Source organism: Malurus melanocephalus, unplaced genomic scaffold, assembly GCF_030028575.1.
Source record: "Malurus melanocephalus ecotype Western Australia unplaced genomic scaffold, MMel_1.1 scaffold_0, whole genome shotgun sequence".
Classification (NCBI taxonomy): Eukaryota; Metazoa; Chordata; class Aves; order Passeriformes; family Maluridae; genus Malurus; species Malurus melanocephalus.
The window spans coordinates 3,788,427-3,810,939 of NW_026623232.1; the positions used below are offsets into that span (position 1 = coordinate 3,788,427).

Genomic DNA, 22,513 nt, shown 5'->3' on the forward strand with positions numbered 1-22,513 from the left:
TGTTATGCATAATAGCAGCATAAGAGCAATTCAAGCAATGCTTTATCTAAGAGTTCACTTATATCATATAGGACCTATTTTAAATTTATAAATTTTTCTTCTAGCATTAACTTTCATCTACTAGTTTAAATGTAGTGGYAGGTACTACAATTTTCCCAAGAAATTACCCCGAGATTCTTAATATAATGTGCTGCAATGACTTTCACATTTCCCAAACTAGTCTGCTTCTCATCAGAGAGATATAATTGTGGATTTTGAAGATGGAAAGTCTGTCATTTTTATAATCTACTGTCAACAGGCACATTTATTGTCGTTTTTCTCTCTTTACAAATAAATCTTTCAGCTAATTGTCTGCTTTCAAAGAGTGGCACTTAGAAGTTCTGAGCATCTGCAATTCCTTAGAGGATGTCTTGAAAGCTGTATTGGGTGTTTGATTTTCAAGAAAGAAATAAGATCAGCTTCACCTGCCCCAACATGGTGAAAAGCAACCATTTGCAAATGGTTCACTTTGCAACCTAACATTGTTTTGCCACCCAAACCTATCAATTTTCAGAATACCTTCTGTGAATTCATATAAAAATCAAAGCATCATARATTAATGGATTTGTTCTTCCAAGAAGAATGTTGAGAATAGCTCTGACTRCACTGAAGTCAGTAAGAAGCTTCCCTTTGCCATAGGCAGACAGACTTTTGCTGCCCAGCTCCTTGTCTGTGGACACAAAGTCAAGGATGCATGAGTCAAGATATACCCTAAAGAAAGAGTATATGTGACATTTTTCAAATTCTTGGAAAGTTGCCCTCCGAAATACAGCACATAATCTAGGCCACTATTGAAAAAAGAAGAACTCAGACTATATAATATTCAAAACAGAGCTACCATTAAGGAGGACCTAGAGATTATTTTACGAATGAAGACTGAAGGAGAAGAAATGCTTTCCTTATTTAGCTCCTGCAAAAGAATGAAAAATAAGGATGACATGTAACCTTAAGAAATCAGATGTAAAAGTAAAATACACATAAATAGAACATGGTTGGAGATCTGATGAAGCTTTCTTGTAGCTAAAGGGGTAGAGTCCTGAAACAGTCTTGGCAATAAGAGTAATGGTGGAAAAATCTTAACAACTTTAGAGGAGAGTTTGATAAATTTATGCAGGAGATTAKAGAACAAGCCCCACAATGTCTCACATTTCTGTTCTGCAAACATGTTGCTGAATCCATTGAAAAAGCAGTCCAGTTGATACCACATAAGACCACATAAAGATCTGAGGGCTGTGAAAATGATCTTCTAGCATGAGCATGGCAGAACTKGTGGGTTACAGAGTAGATATCTGAATTCTGGGTAAAACCAAAAATGTTGGAGGTGTTATTCCACATAATTTTCACACATGAAACATAAGACCCCTAACTACAGCTCCCTATTTGTGAGCCCTGTAATCTGTYGAAGAATTATTCACATCTTTACATACAAAATAAACAAGTTTTTACACAGCATGTCTGGTATTACAGGAATGAAGAACAAAAACCTGTCACAGTTCCACCAAGACTGCATCTCAGTGCAGGTTCACATCTCCTGGTACAAGAGTTGCCACACCCCAATCTAGCAAAGGAAATAGCCAGAACTTCTAACTTTTCTGTCTGCTTTCCAGAGATGACCTGATTTGATGAGTTCAGAGTAAGCTGGTTCAAATGGAGGTGGGATCCTTTGAGAGTCTGTGCATTTTGTGACCACACAGGAGGCTACGAGCCTTCCACAAAGCATCTGCCCATGCATGAGACAATCAAGCTGTTTCACCATGAGATGAAGGCAATGAGCAGTGAGGCCAATGGAGACATGGGAATCGTAAGAAACATAAGGGAATAGAGTTTTTAAGGCAAGACAGAAAGACTGGGTGACCTGTGCTGAGTCTCAGCCAAAGAAGACAAACTCTGTCTCTCAGGGTTCAGTTACTCCAGACCTATCAGAACAAAACAGCTTTTCCATAAACCACATGTACAGGAACATAAGTAACAAGCACCACATTTTCATTTTAACTTGTTCAGAACCTTGTCCTATGGTAAAGTCAATAAAATTTTTCAATCAAGATCTGCTTCAAATGAAAAGTCACTGGAATCATTCCGAAACCATCAGAGAATTGGGTGTTAACGTGTTAATAACGCCACTGATTTAAAGCAAGAGGGAATATCTATTCATAATACAAAACTGGGTTGTTAAATTCAAGAAAACTCATAGGCGGATAGTCTGGTCAATGGGAGAATACTTTTTTATATCCTTGGTTGGGATTGTTGTATATTTTTTTAAAAAAAGGTCCTAGATTAGGGGCCCAGATTTTATGTGCTCTCCAAAGAGTGTACAGCATCTTGCAAATATGTTTAAAATTTTTGCATTGGCCTTGACAATAATCAGAAAAGATAGAAGTTACTTAAACTGTAGGTCTATCTTTTTGGACAACTGAAGGTATTACAGAGATAAAAGTCTGACAAAGTGGGCGGGTAAGCTGCTTCACTGAACTAAATTAATTTCTTATTGTGATAAAATTTGCTTTATTCTCTCTCCAGCATCTTTCTAGTCACTGTTACCCTCTTAACCTTTAATGGAATTTCTGGTATTCCTTAATGTTTTCCATAGTGTGATAGATCTGTAAAATAGTTGTAATAAAGGCAGAAATACATTACCTAGCAATTTTTTTGTCTTTAAAATGTTACCTTAAAAATCAATAGCTTCCTAGAGTCATAAATAAAATAACTACTTAATGGTAACTATGCTTTATATAATTTTTAAAACCAAACACACCAATAGCAATAAAACTTAATATAAATGCTGCTGGGTATACTAGAGTGGCTAGTACTTACAATTTTGCAAATAAAAGATTTCGTACTGTATCATATGACTTTATATAATGTATGTCCATCCAAAATGTTTTTAAAAACACAGTATAATTTGTCTTTTCCTCTTCAGTTGTATTAAGTTAATAGCTTTGTGCAAAAAAAAATTTATCAGAATAAACATATTTAAAACATGCTTTTGTGTATATAATAACCAATATTGTCCATCTGGCAAAGATACACTTTAATTGAAGTTACACAGAAAATAGCCGAAGTACTTACCAGATGTCTCAATAACTCTAAGGTAAAAATATATGCTTGAAACAAGATGTCTGGGAACACATGAGCCATATAAATTTGCCCCAAAAGTTCATCTGTTAACCATTGTATTGGCATCATCATTTCTTTCCTCCAAGTTCAATCTAACAGAAAGTTATAAACTTTGACTTTTCATCTTCCAGAAATACCAGCTTTCTTTTTAGATGGGAAATAAAGAGACAAAAAAAGAAATAGCAAGGCAGACATGAGAATATAGTTGACTAAAAATGAAGCTGTATCTTCAGCACTTCACTGAAAAACTGGAGCTAAATAACTTCATTTTAATAGCTTTATTTTTATTTGCAAAAATGCACACCAGATAAATACAATGTTACAGTAGCATAAATATATTTTTTCATGGTACAAAATCTCTCTTGTCATTCCCTGTGCACTTTTATGACACTATAGAAGCTTTCAGAAAAGTTCATTACAAACATAAACCAAGGCTGCTGGAACCTAGAAAATGCCTCTCTGCCTTTTCTGCTTTCTCAAGTCTCAGAACAATTGCCCTGAATATATTCTTCCTCTAAATCTCACTAGTTAGGCAGTGGAGAAGGGACAGCTTGAGGCCTGTTAAGATGAAGAAAACTATTAGGAGAATAAAAAGTGGAGGGAGAGTGGGCCAAAGGAAGCAGTGGCTTTTCCTTTGGGGTCATAGCCATAAGGTTAGTGGGAATTTGAGATGATAGGCTGGATTCTCTTCAGGTCAAAGCATGGGTATAAACTCCATTTTGAATGTTAAAAATTGTACTGGCATGTGACATCTCACAGTGAATTCCTTCAATATACAGGTTCTTACAAGGACAGCCCTGCTCTGTCACTGAGTGCTTCCAGTGTAGAGTACACCCCACGTCTCAAGATCACTTCAAGTCATCCTGATGTCCTTGGAACAGCACTAAATTTAAAAGAATATGTAAATAATTAAAGAATTCAACTATTTAATTAAAACCCAAACGTGTTTAGCATTTAAACTTGATTCTCATGTTTGCGGAACACTCAGCTCTCACATAAAATGTCCAAGATCTAGGTAGAAAGCATCCCACTAAGAGAGGACAAGAAAGACATTAAAGCAGCTGAGTTTATGATGTACAAGAGATTGAGACAACTGAGTCTGTTTAGCCTGGGGACAAGAAGGCTAAGGTGATCTGTCTTCCACCACCCAAAGGTTACACAGAGGAGAGTCAGACTTTTTCAGAGGCTGACAACAGAAGCATGAGAGGCAGCAGGCAAAGGTTACAACAGGAGGATTTGGACTGGATACAAGGCAAAATTATTCACAGTAAAACAATTAAAGACTGGAGCTGGAGCCGAGGCAGCAGACTCCATCCTTTAAGATTTTCAGAACTCAAGTAGACAAAGCATCAGAACATGAAATCATCTCTGCTTTGAGCCACAGATTTCTCCCAACTTAACATCTTTCTATAATTCTATAACTATATTGAATATCATAGGGTTTAAGCCAATTTAATCAACTGGAGTAAAAGAAAGTGATTTGAAGTTTATGAATTACTCAAATTGGTAGGAGAAAACAAACCTGGATTAGTATTTTAACTAAATACATTGCTGGAATCTAAAAAGGACGGTAAGATTTACTTTATCCTGTTTCAAATGAAATTAAATGAGGAGACACAGAAAGCATCACAATATGAAGTTATTGGGATCTTCTAAATAACATCCAACTATTCTTCATTGCCACTTTGCTCTTAAATAGGACTTTAGTTTTCCTGGTTTTATTAAATGATTTTGAGATAAATGACATATGTCACTTGCATCTAAAATGCCAGTGCAAACAAGAAGATGACATTACCAGAACTCCTTCAGGATTCTGTTACAAGGTCACATCCTGTCACTTTATACAAATATTATTCCTCTGTAAAGGAATTGGAATGTGAATGATTAATTGCAGACTAAGGACCAGAATCATATGCAGCCTTTTTAAAAAGAAACAACAAAAAGAAAGAAAGGAAAATCAAGGCATTCTGTAGAATAACTGCTTTTAGACACATTTGGTGCAACTATGAAAACTACAAAGTTCTGAAGTAAAAGACAAAGAAACATTTGCTCTTTGCACAACGGTTGCTTTGATAGATTTAGAACTTTGAGATGATGTGCTTAATAACTAGGTTTTAATTAAAAAGGCTGAGGGGCTGAACTGAAAAAAATCTATGTATTGAAGCGTTTTGTTTAGGAATGTTACTAAAATCCTGTCCTACAAATCAAAATAAAGGATAATAAAAGAAAATCAGCTTTTGACAGCAAATACACTTTGATAGGCTAGCATCTATAACTGTAAGAGAGCTGGAGTAAAATGTTTTGCACAACGAGGAGTTGTATCCATTACGAYCTTCAATGCCTTAAAAAGTTATAGTATGGGGCGAAGTGTTCTTTGGAGCACAGAAAACTCTGGGCAGCACTTCAAACCTACTGAGTAAGTACTTATTAGTGGCTTCTTTAATGGCTTCTTGCGTTAATTTATTAAGCTGTTAGTTGTTTTGCAAGTTGCTAGGCATTTTCAGTAAAACAAAATACCTAAACCAGAGGTAATTATGACGCTAAAATATAACTTAAATAATTTTATTAATTTTGACAATACAAAATTACTGCAATTCTTTTTTTCAGTAACATTAGATACACAAGTCAAAATCAGCTTAACATTTACGAGCCTTATCCTACACTTCTTAATCAAGGACAGTTTTTATTGTGCTATCAACAGGAAACTTTCCTCCTAGTAAAAATCAGAGGATTAATATGCCAAATAAGTTTAAGATTCTAATCTCAGTCAGTGGGGGAGAAATAAAATGTTTTACAGCTGCCACTGTCCCTACTTATATTTTTAAAGGAGGAAGCATGGGGTTTTTACCTTCACCGCCCTTTTGGGTGTCTCAGCCAAGACGGGAGGAAGTATTCCTTTGTAGAAGCCGAGTAACCTATCGAAGAAAAAGAAGAAATTATTTTTACATGGATAAACAACATATCAATACCATACTGCCAATTCTATTTTTGTTTTTGTGTAAAGCAACTAACATTTCAGCATTTCCAGCCATACAGAAAAATAATGACAATCTCTGCTTACTTGCTAAACAACTAATGTGCTACCAATTATATCATGTGCTGGTGAGATGATATAAAGAAATCAGCAATGAATATGTAAAAATTCGATTGATTTKTTCCAAGTGGAAAAGAAATTGTATTTAAAAGAAGAGGTATGACAATGAAAAGGAAGAATTATTTCACTGTTTTAATTTGCTTAGCATAAGTAAAAGCTGAAGTCACAATACACAGTTTTGGACAAAACCGTGACTTCAGCAACTTGCATACAAAACCACAGCTTTTCATCTTCAGATGCTAGGTCAGACATATTCTAAAGTTTAATTTTAGAATGAATCAAAATGTCAAAAGTTTTGGGGTTTTTCTAGCAACTTAGTTTTAGCACAAGCTACCCAGTCAGACAGCCATAATAATTTCATCTTGGAAAAAACCATCAGTGCAGTATCTTGTCACTGTGCTCACTCAGATCATTGTCCTCTCTTGCCTGCCTCCATTAACACCTAAGGAGTTTACAGCAGCTGCTCACTTTTGCAGCAGGCCTGAAGTCAAGCATATTTATATTTTTATATATATTTGTGTGTGTGGGTGTGTGTGTGTGTGTGTGTGTGTGTGTGTGTGTACACAGCCTGCTACATGCCAGCCCACGTAGCATTTGCAGGCAGCCCAAGTGCTGTTTAAAAGGCCAATGTAGATGCAATATGCTGCATCTTGGGAACGCTTTAAATGAGAAGTAGTTTTCAAAATCCCCATAGTTCTTGTCTGCTAGGTCTGCACACCAACCTGGACAGTGCATGGGGAGAGTCCAGAAASGGAGCTAATGGAACCAACCAAGAWGAATCATKGAATCATCAGGGCTGGAARAGACCTTCAAGATCATCCAGCCCAGGCATCAACCCAGCACCACCTCTGTAACCCCTAAACCACTAAACTGTATCACCCAGAGCCAGACCCAGAAGCCTCTTGAACACCTCCACCATCTTCCTGGGCAAACTCTTCCAATGTCTGACTACCCTAACAGTGAAATCTTTTTTCAGTATCTAATTTGAATTTCCCCTGCCTTAGCTTAAGGCCATAAATTGCCTTGTTAGCCAACAAGAGCATAGTCTACAATTTATCCATCTTCAGAATGGAYACACATTTATTCAGGACTGTGAAAGGATTCTGTCTACACACACAMAAAAAAAGTGAATTCTCAAAGCATTTGTGTCTTTTTAAAATGTTGAAATATTTTTGCAGAGTGTGAAAGAGTCATGAAATGAATAGATTCTCCCATAGTTAATTTCTGCATGTCAAAAGAAAACAACTAAATTCATATTCCCCAYGTGAATTTAAAAATCCACAAATGCTACAACATTTTTTCCATCCTTCTTTGAACGCTACTCTGGAGTTCTCTTCTTAAACTTCTCCAATATAAATAAAATCATTTAGGCCTTATAAGATGCTCCAGGTTGGGCATATTGTTTATCCTTACTCTGAAGTAAGCARGGTATGAACTCCAATCCATGATAAAATGATACTTTAAGCATTTAATACAAYGATGGTTTCAAGACAAGGTACTGGAAGGTATGAGATTTAAGGAATTCCGTTGAGTCATCAGAAATTTGAATTTCCCCAATGCCTTACTTTTCAAGCATAAATAAATATACAAATATATATTTATGTATCTATTAATATAGATATGGAAATACCTCTAGATATCTATAGATATGGATGCAGCAATATAGATACCCTGGATCCACAGAATCATAGGGTCATAGAATGGTTGGRTTGGAAGGGATCTTAAAAATCATCAAGTTCCAACCTTCCTGCTGTAAGCAGGGAATCTTCCACTAGATCAGGTTACTCTGAGCCCCATCCAGTCTGGTCTTAGTCTTTATTCTTAGTCCTGGGCCCGTCTTAGTCCTTAATACATATTCTTATGTATGAGCACAGTGCAGATTCAGCAAGCTTTTGAAATGTCAAATAATGTCAAGCATGTGATTCATACGTTTTAATGTAAGTTCAAACTGGAACAGAGGTCCAAGCAGGATCAGCCACAAGAACACAGATCCCTATAAACACTTTCTTCCTTTCAGCTCAGTCTAAACCCCTGTAAGCATATCTACAACAGGCATCCTGCTTGGAATTTCTAGCACTACAAATGATTGGGATTGGAAAACAAATGTCCTCCACTGGCATAGCTCTGACTAGAAAAAGCAAGACACAAACTTGGTCCAGATTTTCTCATTAGTAAGAGATGCATAAGCAGAGAAATATGCAGTGTAAAGCAGATCTAAACACACACAGCAGCATTACCTAGCTTTATACAACAAGACATGCTCCTTTTCCAGGTTGTCTTTTGCACACTCAAAATGTATGCAGCTATTGGATATATAAATCTTGTAACATTTCCACAGTCTCTGAGGATCTCAGAGAAAACAGACAGGAAGGAGTTAATGTCGATTCCTATGGAACACATTAAGTTTAGAAATCTGAAAACACATGAAACTTTGAGGATATACATCCATATATGCAATATGTAATTCAGTAAACATGGTAAGAACTAGCTCAGTATTTAATTATGAGCTGTGGTTTAGGGTTTTTTTCCCTTCCTGATTTGAAATAGAAACAGAAAAAAGGTTAGTAAGCACAGCCAGTGAGATGAAAGGAATAAAGGAAAGGAGGAAGTAGAAGACAATCCCATCCCATCACTGYCTATTGTCAACTGACTAATTTTTTGCATAAATATGGTTGCTTTTAGAACCTCCTATGCCTGAGGTGGAGGACAAGCAGCTGCCCACAACTTTTAAAAATAATGTTTTACAAATTTTACCCATTAAAGGTACAGTTATTTCAAACTTTGCTGAATGAACAATTTACTTAATTAAAAAAACCTAGCATGATAGTAAAAAAAACTCGAATGTCTTAGCCAGTCAGAAAGTACATACATACATGATCTTATACTTTTGTTTTGCTTGGCCAATAACATTAAGTTAGCCTATTTGCTCATAGATTATGAAATTTTTCAAAGTCAGTTCATAAACAGTGATGATATTACACATTTGAGAGATATTATCATTTGAATTCAAGCTTTTGTTCAAAAAACTGGTGTTCAGAAAAATTATGAAACAGCAGCAACAGCAATCACKGCAGGGTCTGATAGAAGAGAGAGGACATGACATCATATCCCTAGCTACAGACACTGGAAAGAACAAATAAATTTCTAACAGAAACACAGCTACATCTTATTTTGCTTCAGCATTAAAAGTCTAAATGAACATCACTATTCAATTGTATTCTGGGCAAGAGCCCAAACTCATCTTTGCAGCAGTTGATTTTGAAACATTACAGTCAATCACATCTCAATTTGTTCGTTCAGGCTTTCCCTATCCTTCTGGTTTCCATTTCTTGTTTGGAAGCCTTGAGTCATTCACCCTGGCARGAGGACCAACCTAAATCAGTATTTTCTCCGAATTATACTGAAATTGGGATCTTGCTTAGCTTGTTGTTTTCTTCCTCTGTCTTTCACATAATTTTCCCTTTAAGGATCTAATAAAGCTGATTGAAGGCATAAGCACAATATTCCCTTTCTTTTGTTGCTGTCAAACCCAAGGCACTTACTCACATTGTTTTATAATTGAAACAAAAAACCTCTTAGGTCCAATTCTGCTTTCATTACCTCTGCATTATCCCAAGTATAAATAAAAGACCCGACTTTCATGACCATATTAGTTACATGAAACAAATGCACAACGTTCAGATTCTACAAAATGTTTTATTTCAATAAAGGGAAGGGATTTTGAAGACATGATTGGTAAAAAGGTGGGTGATGTTCAAAAAAAGGAAGAAAATATGTCTAAACATAATTAAATTTGCTTAGTATTTAATTTATATCAGGATAAAGGTACATTTCAATTTCATGGCATGCAGCATGTTGTGAATTTATTACTAMCAGAAAATAAACAGTTTGGGGCAATATCGCTTTAACATAACTAAAGCGTGAAGTGATCTTTGTGTTGACCTAGCTGGAGATTGAAAAGATTTTAAACTCCCAGAAGTTTCAGAAAAACAGGCAAGTGCTTTGTGAAGGCAGGCACAAATTAGTACCCATTGCTGAGAAGAAGGGACTTAAAATTAGCCATTTATTTTGCAAGCTGCAAGCCACTAACCAGTCCTCACACGCAGTCCACCCTGAATTGCAGCATTTACAACCATTTGCCCAGCTGAAGAGGTGTGAGATAGGGAAGGCTGAGTGTCATTCTGGGACAACTGGCACAGAGCTCAGCATACTTGAAAAGATATTAAGGGTTGGACACACTCACAGAAAACCAGGCTTGGATACTCTATTGCCCTCCAAAAAGCTTTTTTTCTTCTTGTGAAATACGTTATGTATACTATCCTACTGCAAATGTTAAATACACAGCTCTACAGGAACATCATATAAACTTATCAATGACACCGCTAACTGAGCTGGCTTCTGAATTTCTATCAGGCAACTACATTTCTTTATTTATTCTGTGTCTGCTGTCAAGACATCTGCCATTTCAGACACTGGCACTAAATACCAGGTCCTCATTTTCATAGCCTATTTCACCTTCTAGCTACAAGAATACTARAAAAGGACCAATAATGAAAGAAATCTCTCAAATAAGTTAAGACAACACAGAGTATGAAAAGTGACTGGCTAAAAAGGAAGAGGCTGTCGGTAAAAGCTATCAAGATACTTCAGGAAAGTACTAACAGGGGAGAAGCTGGCTCAGAAACAATCAGACTGGCCAAGAAATGGATTAATAATCAGCGTCAATCTACCTCACTTATTCAAAATGACAGTCATCACTGTATTTACTGCATGTGGGTCAGATTATGAAGTTATTATGATCCATCATCCATGTGGCTGTTATTCTTACTGAGAAATGAGTCTTTCTTCCATGAGTTTTAATCACCTCCCAATCTCTTGGTCAAAACCCTTGCTAATTTTTTGGCTTTCTAAGCTGCACTCTGAATTTMTATGAGTTACAGGACACACCTAAATATAAATCTCTCAAGAAAGGGAAAGATGAAACCTTTTCCTTCCTTRTTTGTGTCTGTGGCAGCAAAAAGTGAGAGCTAAACAAGGAATCTTTGTTAAAATTTTTCAATTCAAATGATGGTCTTTTAAATTTTTTTACTTTTGTATATTATTTGCATATTTCTCACAYGCTTTCTGTGTTTTGCTATATACCCAAGTGACTAAAAAAAATTAGCTAGGAAGGTCACACAACAGAGCCTCAGCAGTTTCCCATGTGTGGAAAAAGGACATCTTCTGGATTTTTTTCCCCAATGACAATTATAAATTAGTGAATTGGTACATTGTTACTATGTACTGCTTGTGTCATAGATTATTGTGAACAAAATTAAATTGGATTTTTAAAAATGTAGATATGTTCACACGTCCACCACTTACTCTGCAGGTGCTGGACCTGTGCCTGGGCTGGCAGTGCTGCCAGGAGCGCTGGGGATGCCTGGCAGGACATTGGCAGCTGCAGCACCTCTGCTGCTCCCCTGCTTGCTCTGCAGGGCTCTGCCTTCCCAGCACTTTCCTTCTGCTCTGGCCCCAGCACCAATGAAAGAAATACCAGTTTGGCCCATGCTTCYGAGAAGCCTTAAGCTGGTCTGTTTGATCTATTTCCTGTTGAAATCAGCGCAAATGGCAGCGTTATTATCACTGGCAGCTGGTTTAGGCTCTTACAAAATTACCTGCATGTAATCACTAGCTAGGCTGTAGAATGGGTCTGCATGTCTCATTTCTTACAACTGACAGCATTTCTTCCCCCAAAGACCTTCCCTCTAGCTGCCCCTTTGTTTGCAAGAGGAACAAGCTACAGACATGCCAAAACAGCTTTGCCTAGAGCTTCTGAAACAGAAAAATTCTTCATTGCATTTTGAATTGTCAGGATTGGCAGAATGTTTCATTTGTTCAGAAGGAGTTTTAGTTGTTCAAACACTAGAAGAGAGTTTATGGGGKTTTTTCCCCCCTTTTGCCAACAGTACTGCCGTAACTGGTACGACAGGAAGCAGCCCCTRTTTTAAAGTAGCTCCACACCTATGTCTATTGAAGCTAAAGAATGCAACAAAATGATTTTTAGTTTTGATACCAGAGGGGAAAAAAATAGACTTTTTGGGATATGTGCTTAGAAATCTATATCTGACACTAAAAAATTAAAATCATAGAGAGGATAATKAGATGCACTTTCTGAAAAAGACTGACAGCATTTCTCTGTGTTGAGATGAGCAAAATTTCTGTGCTTGCCCTGGGAATGTGTTCTACTCAAATTGGTTGTGACTTCATAAAAATACAACATTAAGTTGTTTTAATTCCATCAGAAAAAATGTGGCTCAGGAAGGAGATTTTTGATTGCAAGTTAATGTTAGCCTGCATTGGAATAAGTTCCACTCTTCAATATCCACATGCACAATCCCTGGAGAGTTACATGACRCCATGTATTCTTTCCCATCTGCTAGTTAAATATGAGATTCAAGAGGCTTTCAGTGTCATTATACAGATTAGTGACTCTCCCAAGAGGAATCTAGGTTCATGATACAGTGAATAACTCAGAAGAGATTTTGAAGACCAACATTCAGAGATCATTTTGTGTTTGCATGAGTTTTGCACCTGCAATTATTTGTGCTTGTAATTTAGGTTACTTTGATGTTTTTAACTTACAGATGCAATCAGTGATGTAGATATTTAAACTGAACTGAACTGCAGGCAACCACAACTGCAGGTGCAAAATTTTGCCTGCAATTATTTGAATTCATAAACACATCCATCTTCTGAAGTCTAAAGTAAAACTAGGCCAGTAGTGGTTTTACACAGTGTATTTAACAAACCAAAAATTATGCATAATTTTCCCAATTTTCAAAAAAGCCCAAGACCACTCTTTTTAGCATTAAAAAGAATAGGACATCATTAGATATATACAAACATGAACAAAATAATTTGATTTCATCTTTTAGCATCTTGACMTTTGGGGTAATTTTCTCTCTCCCTTTACAGTACCTGCAGCAAAAAAGTAATGAAAGATCCCTGATTTTATAAAAGAGCAACACTGTTGACAGTTGCACCAGTAGAAAGCAAAAGTGCTATCTGCACTGAGATGCAAGCATGCAGAATGTGTAGCACTGTTCAGGCACCRAACAGCACCATGAACACACTTGAATTTCCACCTGGCAGGCAGTCGTGGCATCCACAGGAGTGAAAGGTATTACTACACGGATGTGTGAGGAACCTTGCATGAATGGCAATTACATGCCTAAAGACAGACAAATATCTGTGTTGTCACCAAATATGGATGCTGCTATATGAAAGCTATTAGGCAAGTTTTAAGTACTTGGGAGCAAGAAAATAATTCCTTATGAAAAGCACAAATTCCCTACAGTTACAGCTACTGTCCCTAGGTACAGAGGCAGAGTCACAGATCTTTTCCTCCACCTTTGGAGTGCCATTGTGCAGTGCCAGGGAGGTACAGGGAGGGCACAGGTGTGAAATACAACTCCAGCCCCTTGTTCCAGACATCCTATCCCAGCCCAGGTTACGCTGCTTAAGAAAACTCTGCCATATGAAGATCTGCATYACACACACAGGAGCAATGCCCAAAAGGATTCCTCCTACTCTTCATGCGCCTAACATGTCCTAAAAACCCATATGGGTCAATGCATTTTCTTCAATGATGCTCCCATCTAAGAACAAAAAGTGTTGACAGTTAATACAAACTTAATTTYTTTTTAAATCACAGTACATTTTTAACATGAAAGGTCCCTTTTCAGTCAAGATGCAGAAACATTTCCAAACAGATTCTCTCTTCAGTGCTATGATAGTCCCACACTATGATGACATTTTTCTTGTCCTTCTCACACAATTTACAACGTAAAATACAGAAGTTGCAGAAGTTGCTGCAGAAATGCAGAAGTTGCTGTCTTAATTGCTATTAATTGTTAATTATCCTWATTATTWTTGCTTTTTATTATGCAGTGATTTRCTCTTGTTTTATGCAGCCATATCTCACCTGCCAACCATCTCCTCATCTGCATAGACATCTGTAAAGAAACCTGACAGKTTTTTTCTTAAAAAGTAATGGAGTCTGTTTCTCGGTGATGTGGCAGTTTGTACTGGATTATTTATTTTTGAAAAAAGCTTGCAATGTGTTCTTTGAGCAGGAGACCTGCCTCAGCAGGTTTAACCTGAACATCTCTTTTGAAATGTTTTCTTTTTCTCAATATACTCTTCTGATCCAGCACTCTTCACAACCTGAATTCTTCTGCAGCAAAGAAATTTTGCCACTTGGGCATTGAATAAACAAAACAAATGAACTCTCCCTCCCAGGTTACTTTTAAAAGCATAAAAGGTGTTTCACTTCGAAAAAATGAACAAATCATTTCATATAGCAATTTAAGTAAATACAACACATGCTATTTTACAGTCTACAGCGTGATTTTTTTTTCCAAAAACTATTTGCATTTTATGACTTAGGTACCTTTATAACAATCAACATGTAAAAAAGAAAGCATTTTTTTAATTGAATTTGCTTCTCTTCCAGCTCTCCAATTTTCTCTGAGTTTCCAAAAGAGTATTTTTTTTCCTTTGTATCTCACAAACATTCTATGAGGCTTGSTTGGTAACCAGCTCTGTGCTGGATGTAGAATTCAGCCAGATTAGCCACAGATTGCCATTAACCCTCTGCAGAAGCATTGTTTGCCATAATCTCACATCTAAGTGTAACTGCAGTTTGCAACCACATCACTTCCCTCTTCACCATCATCAGAGAGCATTACAAAGTCGATATAAACAACACYAGACATGACAAAATGATCGCTTGGTATTCTACAGAGCTGATTTAGAGACACATGRAAACCTTATCTATGGACAGTACAGCCAGCAAGGACATTCATGAACATTTMAGAACACATTTATGTTGTTTTAACTGGGGTGACAGGCTCCTTCCTTGCAAACAGCTGTGGAACACAAGAAAGTCTGTGCTACAAGGAGTTYTGCAAGGCAAGGCTGGGCAGAGAGCAGCAAGTGCAATCATTTGTGTTCTGATTGTAGYAGGTCTTGCAGGAACACACGGTACAATCATTTGAGCACTGAGCATCTGCAGACAATGCTCCAAAAAACAAGCATCCGACTCGATCAGCATTGATACACAACACAGTAGGTTCTTCMATGGGTTCTGTTTAGTTGTAAGGTAAAAATGCTGGAAAGTCCATAATAAAATGTGTGTCTACAGTTCAAAAAGAGCTACACAATTTATTAATTTGTACTGAAACTATGTAAAACTGGCAACAAAGCAAAAAAAAGACAGCAAAACTTAGCACCGTTGTCAACAGACTTATGCTCTCCTTTTGGGATATGAAAATTCAGGCTATCACCTGAGGCCAGCTGAAAATTATCTAAAAAGATATGTAAATAAAAAATTGGAGACCTCATAAATTGCTAAGTGGTAGTATTTCTGAAAGATGTAGTTTATCTTAACTTTTATTCTGTCATGATGCACTCGTTGGTTTATGATGAGCTTTTCCTCCAGGGAAGAAACATTTTAGTAAACAAATGTAAACTCTTTCTTRTGTAATGGTGAGTAACAGAGCTATGGACAGTTCTTCAGTGATTCACCTCTTATTGAAGTCTAAGTGTCCCTCTTTATTTTAAAGAATTTATACTACATCTTTTGAAAAGTTTTAAGAGACTTTGGAGGACATAACTACCAGTTTGCTTTCAAGGACTTTCAAATTCCTTAATTCTTTTCTCTAAGCATCCAAGACCTTTTTGTATCTCCCTTTGGCTCCCTCTTTCTATTTTTCTGCTTTTTTTTTCATCTATTTTTCTGCTTTTTTTTTCACCCCAGGTCTGAGTAAAAAAGCTTGGTACCATTTGTTTTTCAGAGCCAGAACAGAGCAGAGCAGTGCTATATTCAGGTTTTAAGTAAAACCAGTGAATTWAACTTATGAATACCAGTATGTGCCTATTGTCCTATACAGATCTATGCCACTAACAAACACAACCAGCCTTTCATGAGCTGCACATTTTGATTCAGGGTTTGTAACAGATATAATTTTTGGGTTCAGAGGCACTTTAAAAATAGTTAAAGTATGTTCTGACAATGAATGTTTAAAACTTACACTTGGGGATATAAAAAAAAATCATAAATAATCGAGAGTGGAAAGAGAAGTTCAATGCTTTCCATCATCTCCAGGGTCTGCCCTACATGGACCCCTTAGAAACCACAAAGCAGTGCCTCATAATGTAATGAATACTTGTACTTTGTAGGAAAAGTACATTTACCACGTCTACAGAGAGGGAATGAGGCAGTGCATGGAGCCCTGGTACTGCAGCTCGACTCTGCTACCATTTGAGCTAAAGCAGAACTACATTAGCTGGCACCAAGGGCAGCTCATTTATCCTGGCTGCAGGCAAGCTGTCGTGAGGCAGCAGCACAGCACACGCACGGCCACAATCACTTTTCATGCAAAATGAGTACAGAAAGGAGCTAAGGAGAAAAATACAACCTTGTATTAAGTTTAATGCATATACCTGTCTAATTAATTCATTTTTCGAAGCTATTTAAGCCTCTGGGAATGCAGCTTTCCTGTGAGATATTAAATTCAARCAGCACTATATCACAGCAACTCAAGAACATGGAATCATCTTGGAGATGACAAATAATGAAGTACTACTTTAGATTTTCAGCTTATTTACTCCATACTTGTTTGCGATGATGTGGTAAAAAATGTATTGGATCTCTTTTTTAACCATTTTACTGGACATCTGGTGTTTGCTGCTTAAAGTTTCGCTATTACCAGGGTCATTGTAATTCTATAGCACATCTGGGGCAAATTCCCTGGCAGTTTTTAGTGAATTCTGTGGCAGTGGAAACATCTGTAGCTGTGCACAGTTCCACACACAGAGAATTGTGAGGAGCTGCAGAATTTTCTTGGACGTTTTGCATTTTGGTGTCCAGAAAATTACCCACTGGTAATGGATAATCTTTTAGTTGTATTTTTTTTTTAAATCTTCAGTGGGATATGTCAAAATCAAGTAAAACCACACAGATTCTAATCACTAACATTTTATTTTCACCAGTTATTAAAGAAAACACTGGTGCCTCAGTGTTCAGTTTTCAGAAGTACACACAGCCTTTGGAAACATTTTCTTGGAAGTGGGTGAACTGATGCAATGTGAAACTGGCCTCGTCTCTGAAAATGTTGAGAACTGCAAACAAAGCCTGGGCTTAAAGAGTTGAAGAGAAGTTTAGCGAAAGAATCTCRCAACAAAGGACCAGGCACAATATATCATTAATGCTTATCTTTTAAGGTGAAAATAGAGCTTAAAAAAGTGGAGCARTATCATACATGTGCCATTTGTGCACAATCAATTTTCGTGTTAAAAATATTTTAACATTTAGTTATAGTATAATCTAAGTTTCCATTATTCATTTAAAAAAGATAGAATAAAACTGTTACTTGTTACAATGTGAGAATGAATGTTCGAGAAGAAATAGTTTCTTACTGCCCAGATCCTGAAGTACTTGTGCCAACTGGTTAGGATAAAATCAGTATGCTACAATTGCCTGGACTTGATCCAAAACTTTGCTTGCAAAGCAACAAAAAAAAAATCCCTAACCAACCAAACAAAAAGAAAATCCTAACACCAGGTTTCTTTCCAGTAGTGTAACACATCACTGATTAAATCACCAGAGGAGTAAACTGARTTTGTTCTGTTACTTGCTGAGTGACTGAGCAGTTCATGTTGTATATGTTTGGACTGGCAAAGTAAAATATTATCTACATCTCATTATCTAATTCCTAACCTGAATTAAATGCTAAATTCTTAAGAATTACATTAAAAATACTGAAGGAGGGAGTGTGGGAGGGAAGGAGGGAGGGNGAAGGAAGGAAGGAAGGAAGGAAGGAAGGAAGGAAGGAAGGAAGGAAGGAAGGAAGGAAGGAAGGAAGGAAGGAAGGAAGGAAGGAAGGAAGGAAAGAATGTGGAGATGACAGGACAAGAGCAGAAGCAGCCAAAATGTTATACCTGTGATGGATGCATAACAAGAGCATTTCTGGTTTGAACTTCTGTTCAGGGTGACTGCAGGTATGTTCATAGGGATAAAACTCCCTTTCACTTTGCTTTATTTGTTCTCATACAGATTAAACACAACACTGGTCATGAAGACAGAGAATACGAGCAGCAGGCGAGGTGGAATGYGGAGAAAAGCCAGAAAGAGACAGAGATGATGCCTGGAACAGGAAACCTATGATATTCCCTACCAGAMTGAGGCAGAAATTCCTTCCTTCCCCCAAAACTGCAAATAGGTAAGACTCTGAGCCTGCAACAATAAACCAATCCCCCTCTCCCCAAATGGATTTCCTTTTTATGTCAAAAGACTAATCCATGCTATCACATCTTCATCTGTATCCAATCATGCTTAAAAGGAAGGGAAAAACCCCTCTCTATCATGCTTCTAGTCAATTGTGCATTAAGAAAAAATAATCCCTCCTGATCCCTGACAGTGACTTGCTGAAGCTCTGAAGCATGATGTAAGTACAGTCATTACTACAATGCAAATGTCCAAGTGTTATGGTAGGCTCAGGGCACTGCAAGATTTCCTGTTCTCCAAGCTCACAAGGCAGGGGGGGACTTACGAGACAACTGCAAACTCAGAAGGGACCCCTTAGGATACAACATTTTACTCATACAAGTTTCCATCTAGAAACTACATTAAAAGATATTTGTAAAGGCTTCAGTAATGGCTCTCCAGGAGAAGCCCTCCAGTTGATTGCTGCAGTGTTTTCCTACACTCAGAGAAAGCTGTGTTTGAAGCTGCACTTGCTTAATGTCAGATTCCAGGTACTCTCTGTGGTGAGCAAAGATGAAAATYCATGAGCTCCCAGGTGTCTGAAAAACTTTTCTATAGGTGAAAAAGATAGCTATCCATAGCAATCAAGTAAATTTTCAATATTCACTTTCACAACCAGAAAATCTTAGTCCCTCAGTTTTTATGGCACAAGGTTTATCTTCCTCCTGGTGCAGTTTTGCAGATCTCTCAAACTTTATATTTCCTTTGTATTTTCTTTAACATGTTGATTTAATTCCACATTTTATCAGTTGTGTTACCAAAGCTTTATACAGAGAGGCAAAATTCTGTACTTCCTTACTATTCCTTGGCTGTGTATGCTTATGATTGCATGATCCTTTCTGCCAGTTCTGAACAATTCTGCCAGAACTTCTCTACAGTTCTATAATTCATGCTATGTAACCATCTTTAACAACTGATTTTTTCAGTGTTACTGCTTCCTAAGACAATGCTTCATTGTTGATATAGTAAGTATAATATCAATTTTGATAACCCCTTGATTTACAGTATTTGGCCATATGAAAAGTCTTTAGTTGCACAGTGACCATGAAGTTTGGTATAATTCTTAAACAATAATCTGTTCTCACTTACTGCCCCACCAGTTTCTGTGTCTATTGAAACAATTACCAACTTCATTAAGTGTTCACAGGGAATAAAACACAATACTTATTTTAAAGGGATAGGCCTGGGATGAATTATACTTTTAATTTTAGAGATAACGATGGCTTTGAAGCACTACCAAACCAAGCTTGAGAAAAACAGAGACTTCAACTGATAATATTTCAGTATGCATATTTAAAGTGTGTGAAAGTATTAGTTTCATTTCAGGGATTTTCTGAATTCTTTCATCTGCCTGGCAGGCAGAAAATTCATTCTTTGCTGCCAGAAAAGTCACCCCACAAAGATAACTGGGCCACGATTCCACAAATGAGCAATTTAGCTCATTTGAAGCTCTATTCGGTATATTCATTTGCTGAGTGAGACAGATTTTTTTCAAGAAATTATTTATGTAATCAGTATTGAATATTTTAGCACTAAAATCATAAAAGGTGAAACTCTTTTATCTGATTTATGTTGTTCTAGGTAAATTATTTTCCAGGTGTTGTAAATGAATAATGCCAACAATGATGGGAGAATGTTTATACTCCTAAAGAATAGTTATAATTTACTGCATATCTCAAAAGATTATATAGCTATTTTATTTCCATTTAATAGTWGCAAGTATCACTTTTCTTCTTTACATAGGCAAAGGATTTTCTAGTTGTTATGACAGAAAATACTAAAGAGATATAATATTATGAAAATATTAAAGAGATAATACCACATAGCCAGTTGGTTTTCAATTTAACAGTCATGAAGGTAGTGAAAATGGCTYGTGGCATTAAAGTCAAAATTGTAAGGTACACTTTTACTGATAACAGACTTACCAATTCTCTGCCATCTTTTAAAGAAACCATTTCATCTAGTTCATGTCRTTTTTCTTCATTTTCACTCCACTTTGTGCTGTAATCACAGCCACAGTGGGACAGTTTGGTGCCCAGGGAGTATCTCCAAACCCTGGGCACTGTCCCCACCATCCCTCCAGCCAGCTGCCCTCGCCTTTTGCATTCTCAGCTCTGCCTTCCCAGATGGCAGCTACAACAACTGAAATCTACCATATTTACCTGCAACAGCTCTGGTTATTCTTGTATTCTCATTTCACACACCTTTGGGATAAACCAAAGCAGTGGCAGAGGAAATAATCCTATAATCTTCCTAATTTTCCTTTCCCAGTTGCTCTGTCCTGTCTCCACAATTGCCTATCCATTCTGCTGGCAAAAGGTCAGTGAGTGACATGATGACCCTAGCCAGGGGGAGATGGYTGATAGCCTTTCTGGATTATCAAGACAAATTTTTTTAAATGGCTATCTTACTGTTAACACAATAATTTCTCCAACATCCAAGGCTCCTGACCAGGAGCAGAAGGGCATGTTCTGGCACAAAAGCAGGAATGCACAGCTCTGGGCACACAGCATGCACCCTGCCAGTGACAGTGCTTATTTAAAGCATCCATGGACCATGGCTTTGGTTGGACAGAGATCAGGCTGCAGTCTGTTATACTTTCCTCTTTAACTTGAGTTTTGATGTATGGCTCACATCTTGCTGTGTATTATRCTGCCCCAGCTGTGCTACAATAATGGCACTCTACCCTCTCATCAGGCAGTAATTCTGAATTAAAAAGCCTCTTCTAGGGATGGCTTCTAAAGTACAATACATACCACCTCATGAATGTGGTAACCGATATGTCGACATTCCAGAGTGCTAAATAGGTGAGGATGTTGGCTTTCAGGAACAATCCCTTGCCAGATAATACTTCATTATCTGACAGACCATCTGGTTTCCAGTCCATCAATGCTATATTACTACAGTCAGCTCTCTATGCTTGATTATTGCCTAACATTTGTATTACTTTGTAAATAACAGAACTCNAAAAGAAAAAGAATCTTCCACAGACTAAGCAAGACAAATCACCACTTGCTCATGTACTTGTCATTGTCATTTTTGGACAATGGCCAAACAGTGGATTTTTGTCCATGTGACTTGTGAATTCAGAGTACAGCATAAACCATTGTTATCAGAAGAGAAATCACCAACTTTTAATTGCACAATATATATAAACACAGCTGGCCTCGTGATTCATTGTGTAATGCAATATGTTACTCCCTAAAATTCTGTTTCAGGTGTGACCTCAGGACTCTTTCTGTTCCAGTTGTTGAAGTCTGTGATATTTACAGTGATATACTCAACTACCAGRAATATTTAAATGAATATTCTTTTTCTTGGATTTTAGAAAGAATGTTTGGCCTGTGAATGAAAAGCTGTATCTATTGTCTATCTTGTGGTGCCTGTTCAGAGCATCCTGTCTTAAGAATGACTAATCAGAAGAATGTGCAGTTCATAGTTCTGTAAGCAATGATAGTCAATCTCTTTACAGTAAAATATGCATTTCTTCAGTGGGAGGARTGTCACCAGGGCAACGTAACGACATTACAGAACAAGATCAGGAAGAAAATATTAGCTGCACTTTAAAAGAAGTATATATTTAATTATGAATAAAAATAGTGTTTTATTGTAGTTAATAATGGAATTAAATTTTTATAAATACTGTATCAGCTTTTAGCTGAAGCTGGTCCTCAGTCCTCATTTGTTACCAGCTCTCAGAATTCCACTTTTGTACACAACTCCCCTTTCTACAGGAATCCTAAATATCTTTTTATTTTCCCCCCATTTGTCTGAGGTTAAAACTCCAGTTATCCCTCTCTAACTGATAATGTCATCCCTGGCAATACATGATCTAAGTTAAATACCTGGTTCAAAATCTAGATGGAACTCTAAGGCTAAATGCATACCACACTTCAGCAAGTAGGAGCTAATGGTCTGGATTCCTCTGTGTTCAGAAGGAGTAAGAATCTTGACTT

General features: G+C 37.0%; 1 protein-coding gene across 3 annotated transcripts in view; it reads right to left on the minus strand.

The window, feature by feature from the left end:
- The window catches only part of SLC25A21 (solute carrier family 25 member 21), a 224,407-nt gene that overhangs the window by 18,082 nt on the left and 183,812 nt on the right, over nt 1-22,513 (minus strand). For all 3 annotated transcript variants that reach the window (XM_057367793.1, XM_057367709.1, XM_057367633.1), the window contains exon 4: nt 6,002-6,068. In XM_057367793.1, the coding sequence (XP_057223776.1) occupies nt 6,002-6,068 (67 nt within the window). The remainder of the gene's footprint in view (nt 1-6,001; nt 6,069-22,513) is intronic.